The following is a 19767-nucleotide window of genomic DNA, read 5'->3' as shown; positions in this document are numbered from 1 at the left end:
CTGAGGGAGCCCTTATCAGCTCCCTCTCCTCTCCTCTCCTCTCCTCTCCTCTCCCCCTCCTCTCCTCTCCTCTCCTCTCCTCTCCTCTCCTCTCCTCTCCTCTCCTCTCCTTCCTCTCCTCTCCTCTCCTTCCTCTCCTCTCCTCTCCTCTCCTCTCCTCTCCTCTCCTCTCCTCTCCTCTCCTCTCCTCTCCTCTCCTCTCCTCTCCTCTCCTCTCCTCTCCTCTCCTCTCCTCTCCTCTCCTCTCCTCTCCCTCCTCTCCTCTCCTCTCCTCTCCTCCCTCCCTCCCTCCCCCTCCCTCCCTCCCTCTCCTCTCCTCCTCCCTCCTCCCTCCCCTCCTCTCCTCCCTTCCTCTCCTCTCCCTCCTCTCCCTCCTCTCCTCTCCCTCCTCTCCTCTCCTCTCCTCTCCTCTCCCTCCTCTCCTCTCCTCTCCTCCCCTCTCCTCTCCTCTCCTCTCCTCTCCTCTCCTCTCCTCTCCTCTCCTCTCCTCTCCTCTCCTCTCCTCTCCCTGCATCAGGCAGGGAGCAAAGAAAGTATCCTTGATAAGATTGTGAAAAAAGAACTACTATCAAGATGACTTTGGTGTCAGCTTAGGTTTTAGGGGACAGAGGTCGGCTGATGGCCTTCTAGGGTGTGTGTGTTGCAGATTGTTCTATAAATGCTGATATGTTGACTATTCGGTCATAAAAGATTTTCACAAGAAATGTATCCCTTTGTAGCCTTGCTTTGTGCTGATAATTCAATTGCCAACTGTGGGGAAGGGAAGAGATGCAGTAAGGCCTGCTCACATGCGGCTTAAACCCTTGCTTTAAAAGACAGTATTTTTTTTTCTCCAGCATTACCAATTCTTTTGCCCTGAGTGTTGAGGATTATACAGTGCTCTTCCTGTTTCCATAATCAAGCATCTGAACACCTCAGAGCGTGTTTAAAAATAAGTGTGATAAGAGCTGTATTTTATAAGGGAAAAGCTCAAGAAAGAGGCTTCGTGTTTGTACCGCAAAAGAACATTATAATTTGACGTCAACCTTAAACTGATAGTTCTTAATGTCCCGTAGCCACGTTAGACACCCAGTAGAACGTTTGTTGCACAGTCTGACCCAGAGGACAGGCTTCTGGATGGGGACGGGCAACCTCTGCCGGAAAGGGAAGCGTCTCCTTCCCCGTCCGGCACGGGACATTACCGCGGGCAGCTCCGAGGCATTGCGGCTGCTGGGCTCAGCCCGGCGCCTCGGGCTGCCGCCGCAACCGGCCAGGCAGCCCTGCCCGGGGCGCGTTTCGCTAAGCCGCACACGCCGCCCGTCGGGAGCGCCGCTGGCACCTGGCGCCAGCGCAGCTCGCCTGCCGAGTGCGCCCCCGAGCCGTTGCCTTTGTCCCGGAGCGAAAAGCGGGCCGGCCCGGGGCGGGCAGAGCGGGCCTGAGCGCTACGCACGAGGCACAAGGCGGGCGAGGCCGCCCTTCTCCCCGCCCCGCCGGGCCTGGCCGCGTTCCCGGGGAGGCCCGGGCCGCTGCGGCCCCTGGGCACCGGCACGGGCACCGGGCGGTCGCCACGGCAACGCGGGCGGTGCGTCGCCCTGACGTCACTTCCGTGCGGGGCGGGGCGGCGCGCGCAGGGCCGTCATGGCGCTGTCGCGCGCGGAGCGCTGTCTCGCCTTGCTGCTGCGGCTCCTGTCGCGCGCCTGCCTCGCGCTGCTCGCGCTGCTGCCGCCGCCGCGCGCCGGCCCCGCGCGCACCGCTCCGCGCGCCGTCCCGCCGCCGCGGCACGCGCTCCTGCTGCTGCCCGCGCGGCGCCTCGCGGAGCTGCTCCGCGCGCGGCAGGTACCACCCGCGGCCCGGGGCGGGGGAACGCGGGCAGCGGGGGTGCCGCTCTCCGCGCGCGGCACGTACCACCCGCGGCCCGGGGAGGGGGAGCGCGGGCGGCGGGTCTCGGTGCGCGCAGCGCCCGCGGCTGACGGCGGGACCCGCTGTGCCCCGTGCCCAGGTGGCGTGCGTGGAGGTGGTGGAGGCGTACGTGGAGAGGATCAAAGAGGTGAATCCCCTCATCAATGCCGTGGTTAAGGACAGGTGAGCTGGAGGCAGAGGGCACCCTCGAGGAGGCAGCGGCTCCTTTCGGGCCCCAGCCCGACCGCTGCGCTCTGCCGGGGGCACGGGCATCCCCGCGCCGCCACCGCAGCAGCGCCGGGCCGGGATGCTGCTCCCGGCTCCGGCAAACACCAGGCAGTCTCACTTCCCCCACAAGCTCCTGCCGCACTTGGGGTCCACCCGCCCTGTGGGGACCCCGCTCCTGTCTGATCCAGCGCCAGAACATCTCCGGGTGCTTTGTTGCAGGTTCGAGGAGGCCCTGCAGGAAGCCCGGCAGGTTGATAAGCTGCTTGCGGAGGGTCCTGGTGATGACTGCCTGGAGGAGAAGTTCCCCTTGTTGGGAGTTCCCATCACCGTTAAGGAGGCCTTTTCTCTTTATGGTGGGTTTATCTTTATGCCTCCAGGTCTTGATGTGCTCCCCAGAGTGGTGGGTGGCTGTGGCAGGTGCTTGGAGGGAAGTAGTCTCCCTTTCCCTGGTTTGCACCAAGCCCTGCCTGGGCTTCTGCATTTGTGTTCATTTGTAGCACACAGATGCTACAGAGCTTGAGGTGCTTCAGAGGAGCAGCCCTCACTGGTAACCTGCTTCCTGCAGCTCTGGGTCATCTCAGGGCACTGGCCCTGATGCCTCCCTCCTATTGACCTTGGCACCACAGGGATGCCCAACACCTCTGGCTTGGTCAACCGCCGCAATGTGATCGCCACCTCGGATGCCACTGTGGTGTCACGGCTGAAGCAGGCAGGTGCCATCCCGCTGGGTGTCACCAACTGCAGCGAGCTCTGCATGTGGTACGAGTCCAGCAACAGGGTCTACGGGCGGACCAACAACCCCTACGACCTGCAGAGGATTGTGGGCGGCAGCTCAGGTGAACCCCAGCACCTCGGCACGGTCCTGCATGAGTGGCAGGTTAAAATGCAGTGAGGGAGAGTTCCAAGTCTCTGCACACAGCTATTAACGTGTCCCTGGGCTCTTGCGGAGCTTACAGGCCTCTTTCCTGAGCACTGCTGTAGGCTGTTGGGAGGTCTAGCTGCTTTGCCTCTTCAGGGTGTTTCATTTGACATTGCTTCAGCCTGCCCTGTTGTACTTTGGCAGGCAAATCCCTTTGGCCCACATACCCCAGCAATCCCCTACCCATCACTAAAGCCAAGGTGTTGTCCCCCCACCCCTCTTGCTTTTTAGGCCCCCACCCTCCCTGTGAGGTGTTCCTGCTTTCCTGGATGATTTGCACCATAAATCTGTGGGGTTTTGCCGTGTTTTCTCCTGTGCAGGTGGGGAGGGCAGTGTCCTGGCAGCTGCCGGCTCAGTGGTAGGTGTGGGCTCTGACATCGGTGGCAGCATCCGAATGCCCGCCTTCTTCAATGGAGTCTTTGGCCATAAACCCACAACAGGTAAGGTGGGTGCTGGGGTCTCCTCCTCTTCCCCATCAACAGAAACACCATGAGAGGGAATGGGGGCTGTGGGATGAACCCCTTCAGGACACCTCTGTGTTGGTTGCTGGTGGGATTGCTGTAAGGAGTCAGGTAACTTCTTGTATGGGACAAGCCTGTTGAGGAAGCACAGCTGGGGTTGGCAGTTTGGAAGCCAACCCCAATGGCTGAATGCTAGCACATGGGAGATAGGCTGGGGTTAACCCAAGTATTGCATCCTCAGCACGGGATGTTTTCACAAGGTTGGGATCTGCTGGGATATTTCTCTGTCCTTCAGTGTCCTGACTTGGGTGCTTTTCTTCCCATCCCCACCCCGTGAACCTTGCCATCAGCACTTGTGGGGTGTACAGTCCCTGGGGAACCGTGTCTCCGTGCACCCACAGACCCCCAGCAGGGCTGTCCCCATCTGGAGGCAATACTCAGGGTAGTGTCTGACTTCTCTGCTCTCAGGGGTGGTGCCCAACGACGGCCAGTTCCCCAACGCTCAGGGAGTGCGCACCAGCTACCTGTGCACGGGGCCCATGTGCCGCTACGCAGAGGACCTGGAGCCTGTGTTGAGAGTCATGGCCGGCCCTGGGGTCAGCAAGTGAGTTGTTCCCACTGCTCCAAGCTGCTGAGCTGGAGTCAGCAGCTCTGTGGTCCTCACAGTGTATGAGACCTTTGTACGAGACAGGTCTGCACCCCGCCCAGTTGCTTGTTTCTGATTTCTTTCTTCTGCTGCTGGCTTCAGCAGGACATTGGCTTCTGGGACTGCCCTTCCCAGCACCCACGTGCTCCCAGGAACCGGCAGCCTGGGCAGACTGATAGGTGCCCCTTCACCAGTGAGCTGCTTCCTAGTTCTGTTCCATACACCCTTCCCAGAGCTGGCCTTGCTCCTGGATATTGCAGCACCTTTTTTCCTGTTGTTGAATGAGGAGTTTTCCATCCCCACATCATGGCCAGTTCAGTTCCTTCAGTTCTTGGTCCGTGCAATCAAGTGCAGCCATGCTGTGTACCAGTGAGGAGCAGAGCGGAGATGGGGCACATGGAGCACCCCTCCTTTTTGCCACAGCCTACACACTGTTGCTCTCTCCATTACCACTTTGCTTTTTCCCAGGCTCTTGTGCAATCCCAGCCTTGGCTGCAGCCAGGGTTTGTAGTCACAAGGTGCTTCTGGAGAAATGGGAACTTTCCCAACAGAAACTTGATGGGACTGAGGGGGCAGGTGAGCAGCTGGATGTGTTGTGGACAGTAGGTGTCTGTGTCTTCAGTCTCACCTTGCCACTCTGAGGGACAGAGCAGGGTATCTTGAGGACACATAACAAGCATGTGAGAACCTCTAGCAGCGGCAGAGGAGCTGGGGATGGATTTGTGACAAAGCACCATTTCTTTCCCAGGCTGAAACTGAATGAGAAGGTGGCACTGGAGAAAATCAAATTCCACTGCATGGATCATGATGGTGGGTCCATTTTTGTATCACCTGTGGACAAGGAGATCTTGCAGGCCCAAAAGAAGGTAGGAAGCAGCAGAGGATGGTACTCACTGGGGTGAGCCTGAAGATAGAACCTGGGGAGACCAGTCAAAGGAGCCTTGGGGAGGGGAAAGAGCTGCTCTGTGTGTGGCTCCTGCAGGAGCTGGCAAAATTAAGGGCTGGGGAAGCAGCCTTGCATCCCAGTCCTATGCTTTCAGGGGTTAAAAAGTAAAAAGAACTTTTTCTTCTTCGGGGCTAAAGAAGACACAAGGGGAAGATCTTGCGAGTAGGTCCCCTTACTCTCTTCTCTGTAGTTTCCTTTGGCTTATGGCAGGTGTCAAATCTTTATGGAAACCAACCCGTCCTTGCTCTTCCCTTCAGGTGGTGGAGCACCTTGAAAGTGACCTTGGAATCCGGGTTCAGCATGTGGCAATCCACAAGATGAAGTATTCCTTCCAGATCTGGTCAGCCATGATGTCATCCAAGGACAGTGAGGGACAGGTGTGTCAGAGTGAGTTGGCAGAGGCACAGCTTTGGAGGCAGCAGGGAAGAAACAGCTGTTTGGGGCCAGCTGTGGAGAACTGTAGGCTTCCCAAACCTACCCAGGGGCTTTCCCTGCTCCATGTGTCCTCCCAGTTCTTCTTTCACCTCTTTCTAAAGTTGCACAGCACCTTCTCATTTGCTGTCCTGTGGCTTGAGGCCCTGGCTCTCAGCTGAGGAGCAATGTGGTAATCGGGAGGGGGGAGGTTGTTTTGGCACATTGACCTTTTCCATGCAGGTTGGTAAGTCAACCAAGCAGGGGCCATCCTGCCTTTCTCTTTGCCCCACGCTGTGTCTTCTGACTTGTAGGCTGGGATTAACACCCTTGGGGATGCCAAGACAGGCAGGGGACTAGCAGCTTTCCAGCAGGAGCCTGCTTGTGTAATTTTTCCGTGGCATTGCAGCTGCTGCGCTATATCTGTGCATGCAGGAAAGTACTTCGTAATAAAACAAACTTCTGGGAGTGTCATAACTTATTCTTTCCTGGCACAGAGGCAGTGATGAAACAGCCCAACCTCACCACACCAAGGAGGGCTTGTCTGGCTCCTCTACCTCTTTCTTCCAGGTCCAGTCGTCATATCACAGGAGGAAATGCCTCTGGACATTATCCCTTGCATTGTGTCAGTTGGGTGCTGCTCTGGGGGGGCTCTTCCATCTCCTTGCTGTCTCTGGGAGGGAAAAATGCTCCTGCTGCTGCCCTGGATCAGTGTCAGCTGTGGAGCACCTGATGGGCATCTCCTGTGGGAAAGCAGGAACACCTCACATTGGGATGATGAGATAACTGAAATTTCACTGTCCATTGCCAGCCTGTGCCTCCCTGCTGCATGCTGGCTTTGCTGACAGGGGGAGTGGGTGTGTTACAGGAGGCACAAAGATTCACAGACCTGCTGGGGGACCATGGGAAGCCAGTGTGGCCGCTGTGGGAGCTGATGAAGTGGCTCGTGGGGATGTCTTCTCACACTCTCCCGGCTATCGGTAATGCTGGCAGGGGCCCTGGGCAGTGCACAGGCAGTGCTGGGGTGGGCAGGTTGTTAAATGGAGGTATTGCCCTTCCAATGCCCAGTGAAGGAACTCGGGGTTTGCCCTGAGCAGCTTTAGCCTAGTTTTGAAGGCTAGCTCAGGAGTCTGGATCTTTGATAGATGGGAGTGGGTACCTTGGGGGAAGAAGTGAGGACGATGGAGCTGGGGGCAGGGTTCACTTCTGCTGTGAGCCACACCAGAACTGCTGGGGCTCAGAGGGCTCAGTCAGGGTCTGCACTGATCTTGTTTTAGAGCAGCAGGTACTAGAGAATCCTAATTAACACCATTGTGCTGCTGTCTAATGAGTGCTGGGGTCGTTCTGCCAGCTCTGCTCAGCCCCACTGGCTGGAAAAGCTGGAAGGAAGGGGCAGGCTGAATGCTTGTCCCTTGGCAGTGCTGGGGGAATGGTGCCCAGAAAGCTGTGCTAGGGGCAATCTGCTGTGGCTGCTGGCAGGAAGGGGTACTTGGGGAGCCACCCCAGAAGCAGGGGATGTTGCATGTGGCTAGGCATTGTTTCTGCCCCACATAGACCACAGTCCTCTCATGTGCCCTTGTCCCCATTTCTACCCTTTGCTGCAGCCCTGGGACTGACAGAGAAGCTGGTGAACCTCAACCTCAGTGGGAAGGCCAAGCTGGTGAGCATGGGGAAGAGCTTACAGGAGGAGATGGAGGCACTGCTGGGGCCAGATGGGGTGCTCCTCTACCCCTCACATCCCACCATCGCCCCCAAGCACCACTCCCCCATCTGCATGCCCTTCAATTTTGCCTACACAGGTGAGCAGCCCTGACTCCTGTTTGCAGCTAGGGCTACCAAAATGATCTCCTTGTGGCAGCTGGGGTGTTGTATCCAAAGTGTTTGCATCTCTGACAGTGGACTGTGCAGCAAAGAGAGGTGTCTTGTCTTGGAGTGAGGGTTGTTCGTGCTTCATACCGTGTGGCATCTTCTACCTTTTGCCAAAGGTGCCTGTCCACAGCAGGGCAGGTGTGACTGTGTGTGCGATATTGGAGTTTAGCAGGAATCTGAAACCTGCCATCTCTTGGGGTACAGCCTGGGGCCCCTTGTGTGGTTCCCATGTGGTGTCAGTGCTGCCTTGCTTTGTGGAGTGATGGAGAGCTGGTGCTGGCACAGGAATGTCCCAAATTTGGCATGCCACAGTGTATGCCATCCCTCACGGATGCTGTTTATACACATGATGTGGGCACTGGGAATCTCTGGCCAGTGCTGTCCCTTGTCACCATGTGTCTGCACTGCTGCATGAAGCACCAGCTCCCAGAATCTTGGTGCTGTGCATGGCAGAGCTGCCTGCCCAGGGTGGGAGAGCCAGGCAGTGATGTATCCCAGTCTTTGTGCTCACTCTGATCTATCCACCCTTCTCTCTTGCAGCCATCTTCAATGTGCTGGGCCTGCCGGTGACGCAGTGCCCGCTGGGGCTGGGCCGCGAGGGGCTGCCGCTGGGCATCCAGCTGGTGGCGGCCTCCTACAATGACCACTTGACGCTGGCGGTGGCCCGGTACCTGGAGAAAGCCTTTGGAGGATGGGTTTTGCCAGGGGAAGTTTAACAGGGACAGAGGCAGTGACAAGTGCTAATGCTTGATCCCGTCATGGCACTGCCTGCTCCCTCTGCATCCCCCTACACCCTGCTGGGAGTGGCTGGTGGTGTCTCCAGCGCAGGAACAGCTGGACCGCTGCCACTGAGTCCTCATCCCTGTGGCACCCTCTGTCAGGGAGAGACCTGCCTTTCCCGAGCCCCTCAGGAGCCCCAGTGCCACAGTCTGAGGATGCCCTGCCTGCAGTGGGCACCCACCCACCTTTTCCAGACCATGGAGTTGGCCAACTCTGTAACCTTTCTGCTTTCAAAGTGCTGCGTGAGAGCTGGGCAGAGGACGTGCTTCCAGATTGCGGAGGGCAGCTGTGCAGCACCCCTCAGGGCTGCCTGGGCCCTGGGGGTCCTCCTTGGCCTGACCCTGCCCACGGGGCTGGACTGTGCCTGCTGCACCCAGGCTTGCTAGCCCCCCCAGTCCTCCCAGTCTTCTGCAGGCTTGCCCCCACCCTTTGACCAAAAAGGGAGGGGGGCTGGAGGAGCCATAGGCCTGCCTCACCAACAGCGCTTTGTGCGGTGGTGGATGCTGGACTCTGCAGTGTGTGCAGCTGTCAGGCACAGCTGGGAGCATTTCAGCACTGGTATTCAGCCAGGTATTAAAGAGCTTGTCCAGTCTACTGAGGCTATGTGTCCTTTTCCTCATGGCTGTCTGCCTTCCAGCTCCTGCCAGGCCCCAGCCCCATTTCTACCAGTGATGTGTCAGGGCTACCCAGCACTGCTGGCCGTTGCAGTGGTGCAGGGACAACAGTGGAGATGCTGGCATTGCCCCCCGGGGTGGCACCTGGCCGCTCTAGGGCTCTTGTTTTGGAGTGCCCAGGCCGGCAGTGACTGCTGGGCCCTGGGCAGAGTTAAATGGTGCTTATGAGCCCCACAATGCTGCCGTCAATGGCTCTGTTAGTCCTGCAATGGTTGTGCAGCTCTTGGGAAGCACAAGTTCAGCTGTTCTGTCGCAGTGGGCTGCCAGAGGCCTGGAGCTCTTGAGGTGGTGCACAGCCACGTGCAGGTCCCTCATGGTCACCAGGGCAAAATGAGGGGGCCCAGCCCTGTGTGCCCAGCCCGCAGCATTGGTTTTGGCAAGGATAAAACCTGCTACTGGTTTTGCTGGGATGTCCTGATCTGTGTCTGCCTTGCCATGTGTTACCCCTGGCCTGAGCCCTCGCTCCTTTCTGTCCCCACACCACTGATGGTCCGTGCCGGGGTGGTGCATCTGCTGGGATGGTGTGCTGGGACGGGCTGTACCTCGGCTCTGGTGTGCAGAGGGCACTGCTGAGCACCCGTGCCCAGCTGGGACGGTGCTAATGAGGAAGCAAGGAAGGAAAAAACAAACCCTGGCTCAGCAAAGGAGGTACAAACCACCCAAGTCAAATCACGCCTCCCAGCGTGGTGGCACAGACAACACGGACTCTCCCCCATCTGGAGGAAGCCTGGCAGCTGAGCAGACCGTGGTAACGCTTCCAGTGAACACTCCGAGCCACACGTGAGGTTGCTGAGCTGAGGGCGTTGTGTTTAACAGTGCTTGGTGAGGTAGGTTTCTGATACTGCAGCGGGGCAGAGAGGAAATGCTGGATCAAGGTTGGGGGGAGTGCTGGTGCTTCAGGGTGGTGTGATGGGATACAGAAAAGGAGAGGATGTGCAGAGCAGAGGGGGTTAATCCCCACAATCTCAGTTAATGCCACAATGGAGGGAGAGTTGCTGGGATTTTTCCTCTGGCCATGGCAGAAGGGGAATGGATGTGCTGGGGTTCAGAGGGGGGCTAGCAGGGACTGGCCTGCAGTCACCTTGCTGCTTCAGGGAAGCATTGCATCCCTTGTGCTGCCTTCTGCAGTGAGAGCAGCCCTGTCCCTGCCTGCAAAGGCAGCCAGTCCTCCGGTCTCCATCAGTCCCCCAGCTCTGTGCCTCTGTAAGCCCCAGGAACAACCCTGGAGGCTCTTTCTCCCTTCGGGCAGAAATACTGCCTCCTTCAATGGGCTCTGTTGCAAGGCCAGGAGGGTTCTTGTTGGTCTCAGCGAGGGGGGACTAGGCCAACTGCCTGTGCTTCAGCTCTGGTGTTTCAGAGGTCTCGCCTCAGCCCTCACCCACAGTTTGCAGCTGCATGTCCCTGCTTGTTGACTGCTCCTCCTTGTTTCAAGCTCTTGATCCTGCAAGGGACAGAGAAAACATGGGGGCAGTGTTTTGTATCCACGTGCTGAGGTGCTTGCGCTTGTAATGGTGAAAAGTTGGTGTGAAATGGGAAGAGTGAGAAGCAGTGACAGTGGTGAGCAGCCCCACTGGTGTCCCGTCTGGTCAGGGGTGCTCCCACCCCTCTGCCTCTGGAGGTGGCCCTGGGCTCCCCACCTTCACGGGGGAATGTGTCCCCACAACCACAAGGTTGGTGTTGGTAGCCTCAAAGCCCTTGCACGTCTGCTGCAGGAGAGGAAGATTGCCTCCGTGACCAGCAAGAGCAGGGCAAGATTCCTGGTGGCTGAATGGTGGAGCAAGACCAAGGTAAGAAGGGACTGGCCAGGTACAGGTGCCCAGCTGGACCAGCCTGTGCTGTGGTTCACAGTCTGAGTCTCTGCTTACAGCGCTCATTTTGCCCCATTTTGCCGTGTGGGTGATGTCACGCAGGGTGCCCTCCCCGTACGGGGAGTCTGTGGGATGGCTGGGGGTGTCCTGGCAGTGGTGTCACAGGTTGTGCCAGTGTGAGTCATGCCCAGAGCTGGGCTGAGTCACCTCCCCAGTGGTGTGAGCCTCAGGTGAGGAGCTTTCTCTCTGACCCACATCCTGGTGACAAAGGCAGTGTGACTTCTCACCACGGGGTGCCAGAGGTGGGTGCAACAGAAGGTTGCTGCAGCACGTGCATAGTGCCACAGCAGTGTGGCAGCTGCCCACTGTCCCTGTGGGTCCACTTACCACCCAGCCCTGAGGGTACCCTGCCCTGTGGCACCCCCGGAATGCAGCAGAAGGTCCCCTGCCCTCCATAGTGGACACCTCTGTGCCACAATAGGCATGTGGGCTCCATGGGGCAGTGTCACTGGCTGAAGCTTCTGTTTTTATTCCCAGGTTCCAGCAGCATATTATGTCTGTGGGTAGCAGAACAGCTCCAGCACACCCATCCCTTTCCATGGCCCCCAGCATGGCTGTGGTAGGATGAGCCCTGCCCTGCTCCTGCTGCTGTCCCTGGCCAGCTGCTCCCTGCTCCAGGGTAAGCCAGTGCTGAAGCTGTCACCACAGTCTGGGGGGCTGGCTGCAGGGACACCTCTCAAACCTACTGAAGGTACCTGTGAAGAGGAGAGACCCAAGTGGTCATCAAGCAATGATGAGAAAGAAAACCCCCAGGTCAACAGCAGCTGTGTCAGGGTGTTGTCTCTCCTGTTTTGTCAGCTGTGTCTCTGCTTTGGCAGAAGTGTGGAGAGGGTGTTCTCAGTGTGTGACCAATTGGGGGGATACAGGTGCTGAGCACCTGCTTTGAAGTCAGAGTTTGCCCATGCTGGGATGAAGCTGAGGAACCTGTGCCACAAGGGGACCCTGCAGGGCACTGCCTTATACCCCTCTGCTCCCCACCCAGGGACGCTGCTGAGGCCACGGCACGTCAGGCTGGAGGCACAGAACTTCCACGTCTTGCTGCGCTGGGAGCCAGACCCCAGCTCACCCAGCTCTGCCACCTATGAGGTGGAGTGGAGGAACAGGTGGGTGGGGAGGAGGGGGTGAAGGGGTCTGGTCCTCTTACACCCTGGCAGAGGCTGTTGGGGACCCCTGGCGGCCAGAGGACTGTTACCTGGCAGTAAAGGCCACAAGGTAACAGAGCAGTGGAATTGGCAGGGATTGGCTGGTCCTACCCCTGCACATGCAAGGTCAACTCAGGAGTGTGTCCTGGTGGGTTTTGTACAACTTCAGGACAACACCCCTGGACAGCTTGGTTCCTTTCCTGGTCACTATCCCAGTAACAAACTAAGGGGTTGCTTTTGGACTGGGGTTTTGGATTTGGTTTTTTTCCCATTATGCTAAATGGAATTTCCTGTATTTCAACTTGTGTCCACTGCCTCTTGTACTTTTGCTGGGCACCACTGACTCTATCTTCTTCTTGTGTTGGTAAGACGCCCCCCCACGCTCAGAGAGTCAACCTTTCTCTGAGGCTCAAGCTGTCACCACTCACTCAGTTTCCCTGGTAGCACAGAGCCTCAACAGCCCCAACTCCTTGGGGGGCTCTCCCTGCCACAGCTGTGTGGTTTTGCATTGTGGAGAGCACAGGTCAGGGCACAGTGCCAGATGCCATCTGTGCCCAGGAGGGACACACGTCCTCACACATCCCGGGATGCTGTTGGCTGATGCCTGGGCTTCCCTGTGCTTTCCACGCGGGCAGGATGGCAGTGGCTGGGCTGCCCTCCCTTTGGGCTGGGAGCATGCTGAAAAGAAACAATCCCTGTGCTTTCTCCCTGGGCAGAACCTCAAACTGGACCAAGGCAGGTGCCTATGGGGGGAACTGCAGAAACTCCTGTGTGTGTGAGCTGTATTTTGACAGGATTCATGATATCTACTGGGCACGGGTGAGAGTGGTGGCCGGAGGTGAGCGGTCCGAGTGGGCCATTTCCAGCGAGCTGCAGCTGTACAGAGACAGTAAGGACTGGGGAGCTTCTCCAGTTGGGCTCTTCCTGAGGGGCTGATGGGGAGAGGGGACCTTGGAGAGATCTGATGGGACTCAGTGGGAGAGCATATTAGGATACTGGAGGGAAAAGAGTCAAGAGCCCTAACTAGGGGGAAGGGATAACGCAGAGCTGCTGGAAGATAGCTGGGTGAAGAGCAAAAGGACAGAGGAGGCACAGTGAGGTGATTGGTAGGAGGCCCCCAGGCCAGCAAGGAACCGTGAGAATTTGGGTCTCTGGGGAATGCAGCGAGATGGGGCAGGAGAGAGGATATGCCTCCAGGCTTGGCTTTTGAAAGGCTCATCTTCCTCCCCTGTCACGGTCTGGGATGAAGCACGGGCAGACCCTCTGGTGATCCTTTCATCCTGACTATTGTGTTTGCCTGGTGTGGGAATGTGCCTCTTCTCAGTCAGACTGGCTGTTCTGTCCAAAAAACCTAGCAGTCTCCTGGAGCTAGAAAATTTTCAGGACCCTCCTCTGACCTCCATCAGAGAAGTTGTTGCAATAAACAGATGTGGTGGCTGCCATTCCTAGAGCTGGTTTCAGAGCACAAAGTGCCAGCAGGCAAGACCTGAGGAGCTTCTGTGCTCTGAGGGGAATGTCAGACAGAAAAATATAATTTCTAGAGAAACAAGATGTCTGCCTTCCTTTGAAGGCCCTAATTTTTGATTTTTTTCCCCTTCCCTACAGCAATTGTTGGCCCCCCCAAGCTGTCTTGGCTGCTCCAGGACCAAATCCTCAGCGTAAACATCATCACACCACCCACTCCCTACCAGAGAAGGACTGGTTCCTACAAGCCAGTCAACCGAGTGCTGCTGAAGCTGTGGTACTGGCTGCACCTGTACGAGGGGGACCTGCTTGTCCAGCAGGTCTGTGTGCTAGCTGGGCAGGGCCCAGAGGTGCAGGGCTTGCATAAGCTTTCCTGGTGCAGCAAAGCCTCCATGTCAGGTTGTAGTGGTGTGGGGGTGCCTGTGCTGCAGCCCTGCCCACACCTGGCTGCACAGTCAGGTGTGAGGTGCTGTGCACCCCCAGTCTGGGGGTCCCACCTCAGCAAGGCAGGAGACCACCTCCCTCCCCTGAGTACGAAGAACTGGACTGGTTCTGTTCAGATGAAAAGTGATGCCACAGGTGTTTCAGGAGATGCTCTAGGACCTGAACACCTCCTGGGGCAAAGAACTGAGTGTTGAAGATGCCTGGGAGGAGGGACCATAGGGCAAGTGGGATGTTGAGGCTGCACAGAGCAGTGGAGCCATGCCCAAACCCCACCTCCAGCTTCTGTGGCCACCTGTTCTATCCGCTTTCAGGTGCCCTGCAAACGGAGCAGTGAGAAAGTGCCTTGCACCTTTGGGCACCTGAAGCCCAGCACACAGTACTGTGTCCGGACGGTGGCTGCAGACATTGCCAGGGAGCGGAGCCAGGAGGCTGAGCAGTGCCTGGTGACTCCAGCAGCCCCCTCAGGTGGGAGCACTCTCACCAACTCAGCTGGCACGGTGGCATCTCAGATCCTGCTCACAGCACAAACTTGTGTGGAGGTGTGAATACCTCACCCCCAGCCACTGTGGTCAGGGTTGTGGCCCGGTGCTGCCCAGTGGGGACCTCTCATGGTGATGCTTTCTTGTCATCTGCCTTGGACTTGCCTCCTGAAACATCCCAGTGTGACATGGATGGGAAGCACTGACAGAGAGTGGGGTGGGAGGGATGTGTTTGAGTGACCCCTCAGCCTGCTGTGATGTCCTGCCAGGCTTTCCATGGGTCTCTGCTGTGCTGAGTGCCTTCTTCCTGCTGCTGCCGCTGAGTGTGGCCGGGATGTGCTTCGTGCAGCTGCATGTCTTTCCCAGTCCTCAGGAGATGTGCCTCCCAAAAGCACTGGTGAGTGATGATCCTCCTCCAACTTCCACCTTGTGTGTAGCCATAGCCAAGCCAGGGTTCCCTGCATTTGCAAGGGTTCAGCACCTCCTTTCCTCCAACTCTCACATCACCAAGCCTATTTTGGTACTCAGGTGTCTCCCCTGCCGTCTGAACCACTGTCCCCCAAGAAGAAGGTACTGGTGGAGGGCATTGGCCAGCCATGGGTCACAGCAGAGGATGGGGTCTCAGGCAGTGGAGCCCTTGGTGTTCAGCATAGTTTGTCACAACCCCTTAGCTGGCAGGGCTTTAGCCAGCTGAGGCTGACCATGTCACTGCTTTTGTTTTTGCAGGCTCTCCAGAACAGTGAGCTGAATGTGGCCATGCAGGTGCCTCCACTGCAGCTTGAGGAGGACCCACTGGCCCTGCTCCTGCAGACTGTGCTCCCCTCCCACGGGCCATCCACAGCTATGCAGGCATCAGCCACGGTCCCACGGCTCCTGCGAGGCCTTGTCCAGGATGCGAGTGGCTACTGTGCCAACGGGTTTGGCCCAGACTGCATTGAGGGAAGGGACCCGTCCTGCACCCACAGTCAGCTGGGGCATGCCTTAGGTTCTCAGGTCCCCTCACAGCTGGAGAAGGATGAGGAGGCAGGTGATGGGGATGATGTGCCAGAGCAGCTGGTGCTAATGGGACTGGCTGGACACAGCTACATAGGTGACAAGGACAGCCAGATACCTAAAATGTTGCTCCCCCTGCACCTCCAGCTTTATTCTAAATGCCAGTGCCCAGTTCTGGGAGCAGACAGCCACCTTCCTCTGCCCGTGCCGAGCAGAAGCTGCAGCCAGGACTGCCTGCAGGAGAGTCCGGGGACGGCTCGGCACTGGATCCGGCTCAGCTCCGTGAGGCTCCTGCCCAGCACGGAGACGGAAGGCGGGCAGCGCCCCTGTGCTCCCCAGGCTCTGCGGGGCGGCGGGACTGACCCAGAGCTAGGGGACAGCGCCGTGCAGCGAGGCTCCCCGGGGCAGGCCGAGCCGTGTCCGTGCCCGCTGCCCCCCTCGCCCCGCGGCCTGCGGGCAGCTCCCTTCCCCGGCTACGAGCCCCGGGCTCCGGCGGGCTGTGAGCCTTAGCGGCCCAGCCGAGGCCAGGCCGCCTCCCGCAGCTCCCCGGCCGGAACGGCTGTCTGTCTGTGTCTATCCGTCTCTCCGTCTGTCTGTCTGTCTGTCCCAGCCTGCGGGGGCGTGCTGCGGGTGGGACCGGGCAGGCTCCAAGGGCAGGCACAGGCCCGTTCCGGGCACGGCCGCCAAAGACGGGCGAGATCCAGAGCTTTCCTCTGGGGATTCGGTGCTCTTGAGACACCTCATAAGGAGCATGGAGCAACGCTGAAGCCCTCTTATCTAGAGATCTGTCTGTATGTGTGCATGTATGGTACAGTATCTATACTAATGTAACACTCATATATACATATATATTTGTAAAGCTCTTTAATGAAAAAAATGTTGGGGGTTTTACTTCTGTGGAAATGTTGATTCTGTGCTGGAGTTGTTTTTAAATATCACTAATTTATTCTAGAAAACTGGCTTCTCTAGTCATTGTTTCTGTGTTACAGACCCAGCACAACCCTTCCCCGTGCAGCAGTCAGGAAAGGTACGGGGTAAACTTGGGGTTTTCCAGGCAGAAAATTGCACCCACAATCTCTGTCTTGCTCTCCGGTAGGAAAAGACTGTTTTTTAGCACCATGGGATACATTTATTATTCCTCCTGCTAGCACTGGGGTGATTTATGGCTGAGAAGCCCCTCCTGTGGTTCTCCCCCCCCCCCCATGTGTTTTGAGGCTTTGCCTGAAGCTGCAGAGGTCAGGGGAAACCTCCTTGTGCTGTGTCACAAGCTGGAATCAGCGGAGTCAAAATGCAGTGACAAATCCAGGCTCTTGAACTCATGAAATTACTCTGGATCTGGGAACAGGTGAGAAACTGGTGTCTAGTGTCCAGGCAGCTGGTGGAGGGGATGGAGGTACAGTGCTGTCAGTCTGAGGGAGCCTTTGGGGCTATGCAGGGCCGTGTTCCAACCCTGTCACTCCTGACACCCCAGCCATGGTCCATCCCTGCCTCGTACTGCAGGCTGGCCCCTGTAGCCCACAAGGGTCCGTGGGGGAGCAGAGATCCACGTGCAGTTCAGGGAGGATCCCAAAGGAGGCCATGACTCTGTGGGAAGATCATGACTGGAGCAAGCTCCTGGCAGGCAGGACTGTGGCCCCATGGAAAGAGGAGACCAAGCTGAAACAGGTTTGCTACAGGGGATCGGCACCTTGTAGGGAGAGTGATAGAGCAGCTTTGGGCTGTGTCTGGCACCTGGCCCAGGTTAATCTCTCACAGCCAATGTGAGGACATGTCATGTATTGAAGAAATTGAGCTGAATTAACACACACACACAAGAAAAAAAAAAAAGAAAAAAAAAAGGAAAGAGACAGTCCCAAGAGTTGCTTGAGGAACTCATGTATTACCCATATGCTTTTTTCTACCTATGAAGTTGGTGTCCTGTTGCCATCTCATTTGTCCCTCACAGTCTCTGATCTGCCTCAAGGTCATGGGGGTGAAGCCCTACATGCCTCCAGCCCTGTTGGATCAATTGCCTCACCCCCATAGCCCACTGGGCCTCCAACCCCACGCTACTCTGGAAGGTCACTGCATGGTCCCAGGCAAGGCACCTCTTAGCAGGAGCATCAGTCAGAGCTGCTGTTTGTGCCACAGGCTCGTGGCAGGAGCCACATCCCAAGCAGGAGCTTGTCCAGGCCCAGCAGTGTCCATCAGGTTGCTCCAGCCCCATCCTGGGTGGTTTGCCAGGACGTTGGACTAGTACAATGGGACCAGACTGGCTCCCACAGCTGCTGTGCCCTGGGACCTGGGCTTGCACTGGGGCACGATCTGATCACAGCTTGCTCTGATCACAGCTGGCCACAGCTGGCCAGACTTCTGCAAGTCTGAAGAGGACCAGCTCTGTGGCTGGACAAGGGTGCTGGGGTCCCCATGGATCATTTAGGCAGTCACTCACTGGCAGCAGGGGCTTGCCCTGACCCAGGGGTGGTTGGACAGCTGGAATGTTCCCACTCATATAAAAGAGTTGTTCATGGGGACTGGAAAAAGACAGAAAGGTTGTGACATTTCAAGATGCCATCAGCAGCTGAAGTTTCCAAGTGGATGCAAGAGGGGGTTTCTGCTTTGCCTCAGAGGTGCAAGTAGCGTGTGGGTTTCTGCAGAATCACAGAGAGAAAGTGCAACATTCGCTGCGGGGTGAGGTCCCAGCATGTCCCAGCAGAGACCTGTCACCACTGTGTGCAGCGTGGGGCCTGTCTGGAGTGTCTGAATTAGATCCCATTTTGGTGCAGGTTGTTATGTGCTGAGCAGGACTGGACTGTGCTGAAGGATGGACGTGGGTCAGGAGCGAGCCCCCAGCCCCAGGCAGGTCTGCGCAGGACCTCGGAGCAGTCCCTCCATCACCACCGAAGCCTCAGTCACCGGCACACAGCAGGGTCCTCCCTCGGCATTCCATGCTCCCTCCACAGCCTGGAAAGGGCTGCGCCAGCGACTGGGCCTTAGGCAGCCAGCCCACCCCAGAGCACTGTCATCGTGGGTCAGATGCCATCTCTGGAGCTGGCTCAGGCCCACAGCACAGCGCTGTGCCTGCAGCTGCTGCTGCGGGGGCTGCTGAAAGCTCTGACTCACCACCATCCATCCCCTGCTCCTTCCTTCTCGCTGTGGTGCTTTCAGATTCTGCTGGTGCCAGATCAAAGCAACAAGAGAGATGCCGCTGCAAACAGCTCTTTATTAGAAACAGTGGGTTTAGGACTGTGCAAGAGCGTATTTCTTATTACTAATTCTCAGAGAGCAGAGCTGCCAGCCTATGAAAATGGTGTACACTAGAAAATTGCTCTTCGGGGGCTAATGGGGCTTTCACAGTCACTGAGTGGGAACTATTGTACCTGACAGCCATGAGAGATGTGGTGGCTCTGAAATGGCGGGGGAAAATCAAGCTCTTGTATTTTGTGGGCTGGCAGTACCCAGGACCATTAGCCTTTGAAAACCATGGGAGGCAGAGCTGCAAACAGCAGGGTCTGCTCTGACCCTGTGCCCACTCTGCTCTGTCTGCTTTCTCTCCTGCCTGTCACTGCAGCTGCACTGCCACTTCTCTGGGACAGCCCAGAGCCATCCCAAATCCTCACAGTCACCTCAAGTGCTGTCCAGCCCATCTGTGTATATGGCAAAGACCTGGGACCTCACTGAGGCCCTGTCACTCAGCCTCCCTGTGCAAGTTGCCTTTGTGATGGGTCTGTAGCTCCAGGTAGGTTCCTGAAGCAGCACAGAGCAGCAGCATCACAGCTGGACCCCATCCTTCAGCCCCGAAAGACTTTGTGGGTTGACAGGGCTGAGCTGCAGCCTCCAGACCTTCAGTGGTCTGAGCTGCTTGCCTGGGTTGGGAAGCCGAGCAGGATGTGGGTGGGGACAGTGAGAGCCCCAAAGGCTGGAGCCTGAGTGTGGTGTGTTCAGAGGATATGCATGAAGAGGGGTGCAGAGCTGACAGGCTGCAGAGAAGTGAATTTGGTTGCTCAGACCTGTGTGGTTTCTCTCCATGCAGGAGCTTTCCTGCAATTCAGTGGATTGGGACCCAAGCAGGTTGGTTGGGACATTCAGGTCACCCCAGGAGACTATAGAACAAAATTGGTCCTACTTCATGTGCTGGTCTGGGTGTGCCCTCACCTGGGGATGTGTGGCAAGTGTCTGCACTCAGAAGGAGCCAAGGGCACCTGACAGACTCATATACCATCTAGCTTGGTCACCAGGTCCCCTTACTCTGCAGGCCAACCTCCCCTGTCTTGTCCTCACCACTCACCACTGCTCTTCTCAGGGTCTGTGACACAGGGCCAGTTCCTGTGTTTCCCATCCTTCAGATGCAGGGGATAGGGGATTTCTGGTCCTGTAGCCTATGGGAACAGCAGCTCAGCTTAACACTTTCTCACCTCCTGGCACTGCTCCAGTAGCTCTCTGTCCCCTGGGATCATTCATGCTCCTGGTGACAGACAGGACCAGCAAGCTGCCCTCTGAGTTGGGTGCATATTGGCTCATGATGCACTCTGAGTTTGGGGTGGAGGGGATTGTGTGCTTCCTTCTCGTGGCACCACAGCAAATGG

The 19767-nt window shown here is 57.4% G+C and overlaps 2 protein-coding genes across 4 annotated transcripts; both read left to right on the top strand.

Annotated features, from left to right (window-relative positions):
• Positions 1 to 1617: 1617 nt before the first annotated feature.
• FAAH2 (fatty acid amide hydrolase 2) lies at positions 1618 to 8732 on the top strand. 2 transcript variants are annotated; one of them, XM_064712918.1, is made up of 12 exons: positions 1618 to 1815; positions 1979 to 2061; positions 2326 to 2459; positions 2733 to 2942; positions 3346 to 3465; positions 3955 to 4090; positions 4881 to 4998; positions 5336 to 5455; positions 5733 to 5837; positions 6358 to 6469; positions 7094 to 7288; positions 7899 to 8732. In XM_064712918.1, exons 1-12 carry the CDS (start codon positions 1618 to 1620, stop codon positions 8072 to 8074), a joined length of 1707 nt encoding a protein of 568 aa, XP_064568988.1. In that variant the 3' UTR covers positions 8075 to 8732. The 2 variants fall into 2 exon arrangements, with proteins under 2 accessions (XP_064568988.1, XP_064568987.1); XM_064712917.1 differs by lacking the exon at positions 5733 to 5837.
• A 134-nt stretch (positions 8733 to 8866) lies between these two features.
• On the top strand, positions 8867 to 16104 carry LOC135447820 (interleukin-22 receptor subunit alpha-1-like). Of its 2 annotated transcripts, none has more exons than XM_064712920.1 (8): positions 8867 to 9639; positions 11158 to 11299; positions 11663 to 11783; positions 12539 to 12711; positions 13428 to 13606; positions 14042 to 14195; positions 14479 to 14606; positions 14936 to 16104. In XM_064712920.1, the coding sequence occupies exons 2-8, from the start codon at positions 11245 to 11247 to the stop codon at positions 15710 to 15712; spliced, it is 1587 nt and encodes a 528-aa protein (XP_064568990.1). In that variant the 5' UTR covers positions 8867 to 9639; positions 11158 to 11244; the 3' UTR covers positions 15713 to 16104. The 2 variants fall into 2 exon arrangements, with proteins under 2 accessions (XP_064568990.1, XP_064568989.1); XM_064712919.1 differs by having other exon boundaries at positions 9621 to 9639; positions 10525 to 11299.
• Positions 16105 to 19767: the final 3663 nt, after the last annotated feature.

Source organism: Zonotrichia leucophrys, chromosome 4A (genome assembly GCF_028769735.1).
Source record: "Zonotrichia leucophrys gambelii isolate GWCS_2022_RI chromosome 4A, RI_Zleu_2.0, whole genome shotgun sequence".
Lineage (NCBI taxonomy): Eukaryota > Metazoa > Chordata > Aves > Passeriformes > Passerellidae > Zonotrichia > Zonotrichia leucophrys.
The sequence above is the reverse complement of the archived record's forward strand: the minus strand, read 5'-3'. Positions and strand labels throughout refer to the sequence as shown.

What these genes read in the sequence shown, in the direction of transcription:
- FAAH2 (XM_064712918.1), top strand. Translation starts at nt 1,618, where the DNA reads ATGGCGCTGTCGCGCGCGGAGCGCTGTCTCGCCTTGCTGCTGCGGCTC. An exon ending in GCCGGCCCTGGGGTCAGCAA is followed by an intron (nt 4,091 to 4,880) that starts GTGAGTTGTTCC and finishes TTTCTTTCCCAG; the next exon opens with GCTGAAACTGAATGAGAAGG. An exon ending in CCTTGGGGATGCCAAGACAG is followed by an intron (nt 5,838 to 6,357) that starts GCAGGGGACTAG and finishes GGTGTGTTACAG; the next exon opens with GAGGCACAAAGATTCACAGA.
- LOC135447820 (XM_064712920.1), top strand. Translation starts at nt 11,245, where the DNA reads ATGAGCCCTGCCCTGCTCCTGCTGCTGTCCCTGGCCAGCTGCTCCCTG. An exon ending in GAGGTGGAGTGGAGGAACAG is followed by an intron (nt 11,784 to 12,538) that starts GTGGGTGGGGAG and finishes CTCCCTGGGCAG; the next exon opens with AACCTCAAACTGGACCAAGG. An exon ending in GGGACCTGCTTGTCCAGCAG is followed by an intron (nt 13,607 to 14,041) that starts GTCTGTGTGCTA and finishes ATCCGCTTTCAG; the next exon opens with GTGCCCTGCAAACGGAGCAG.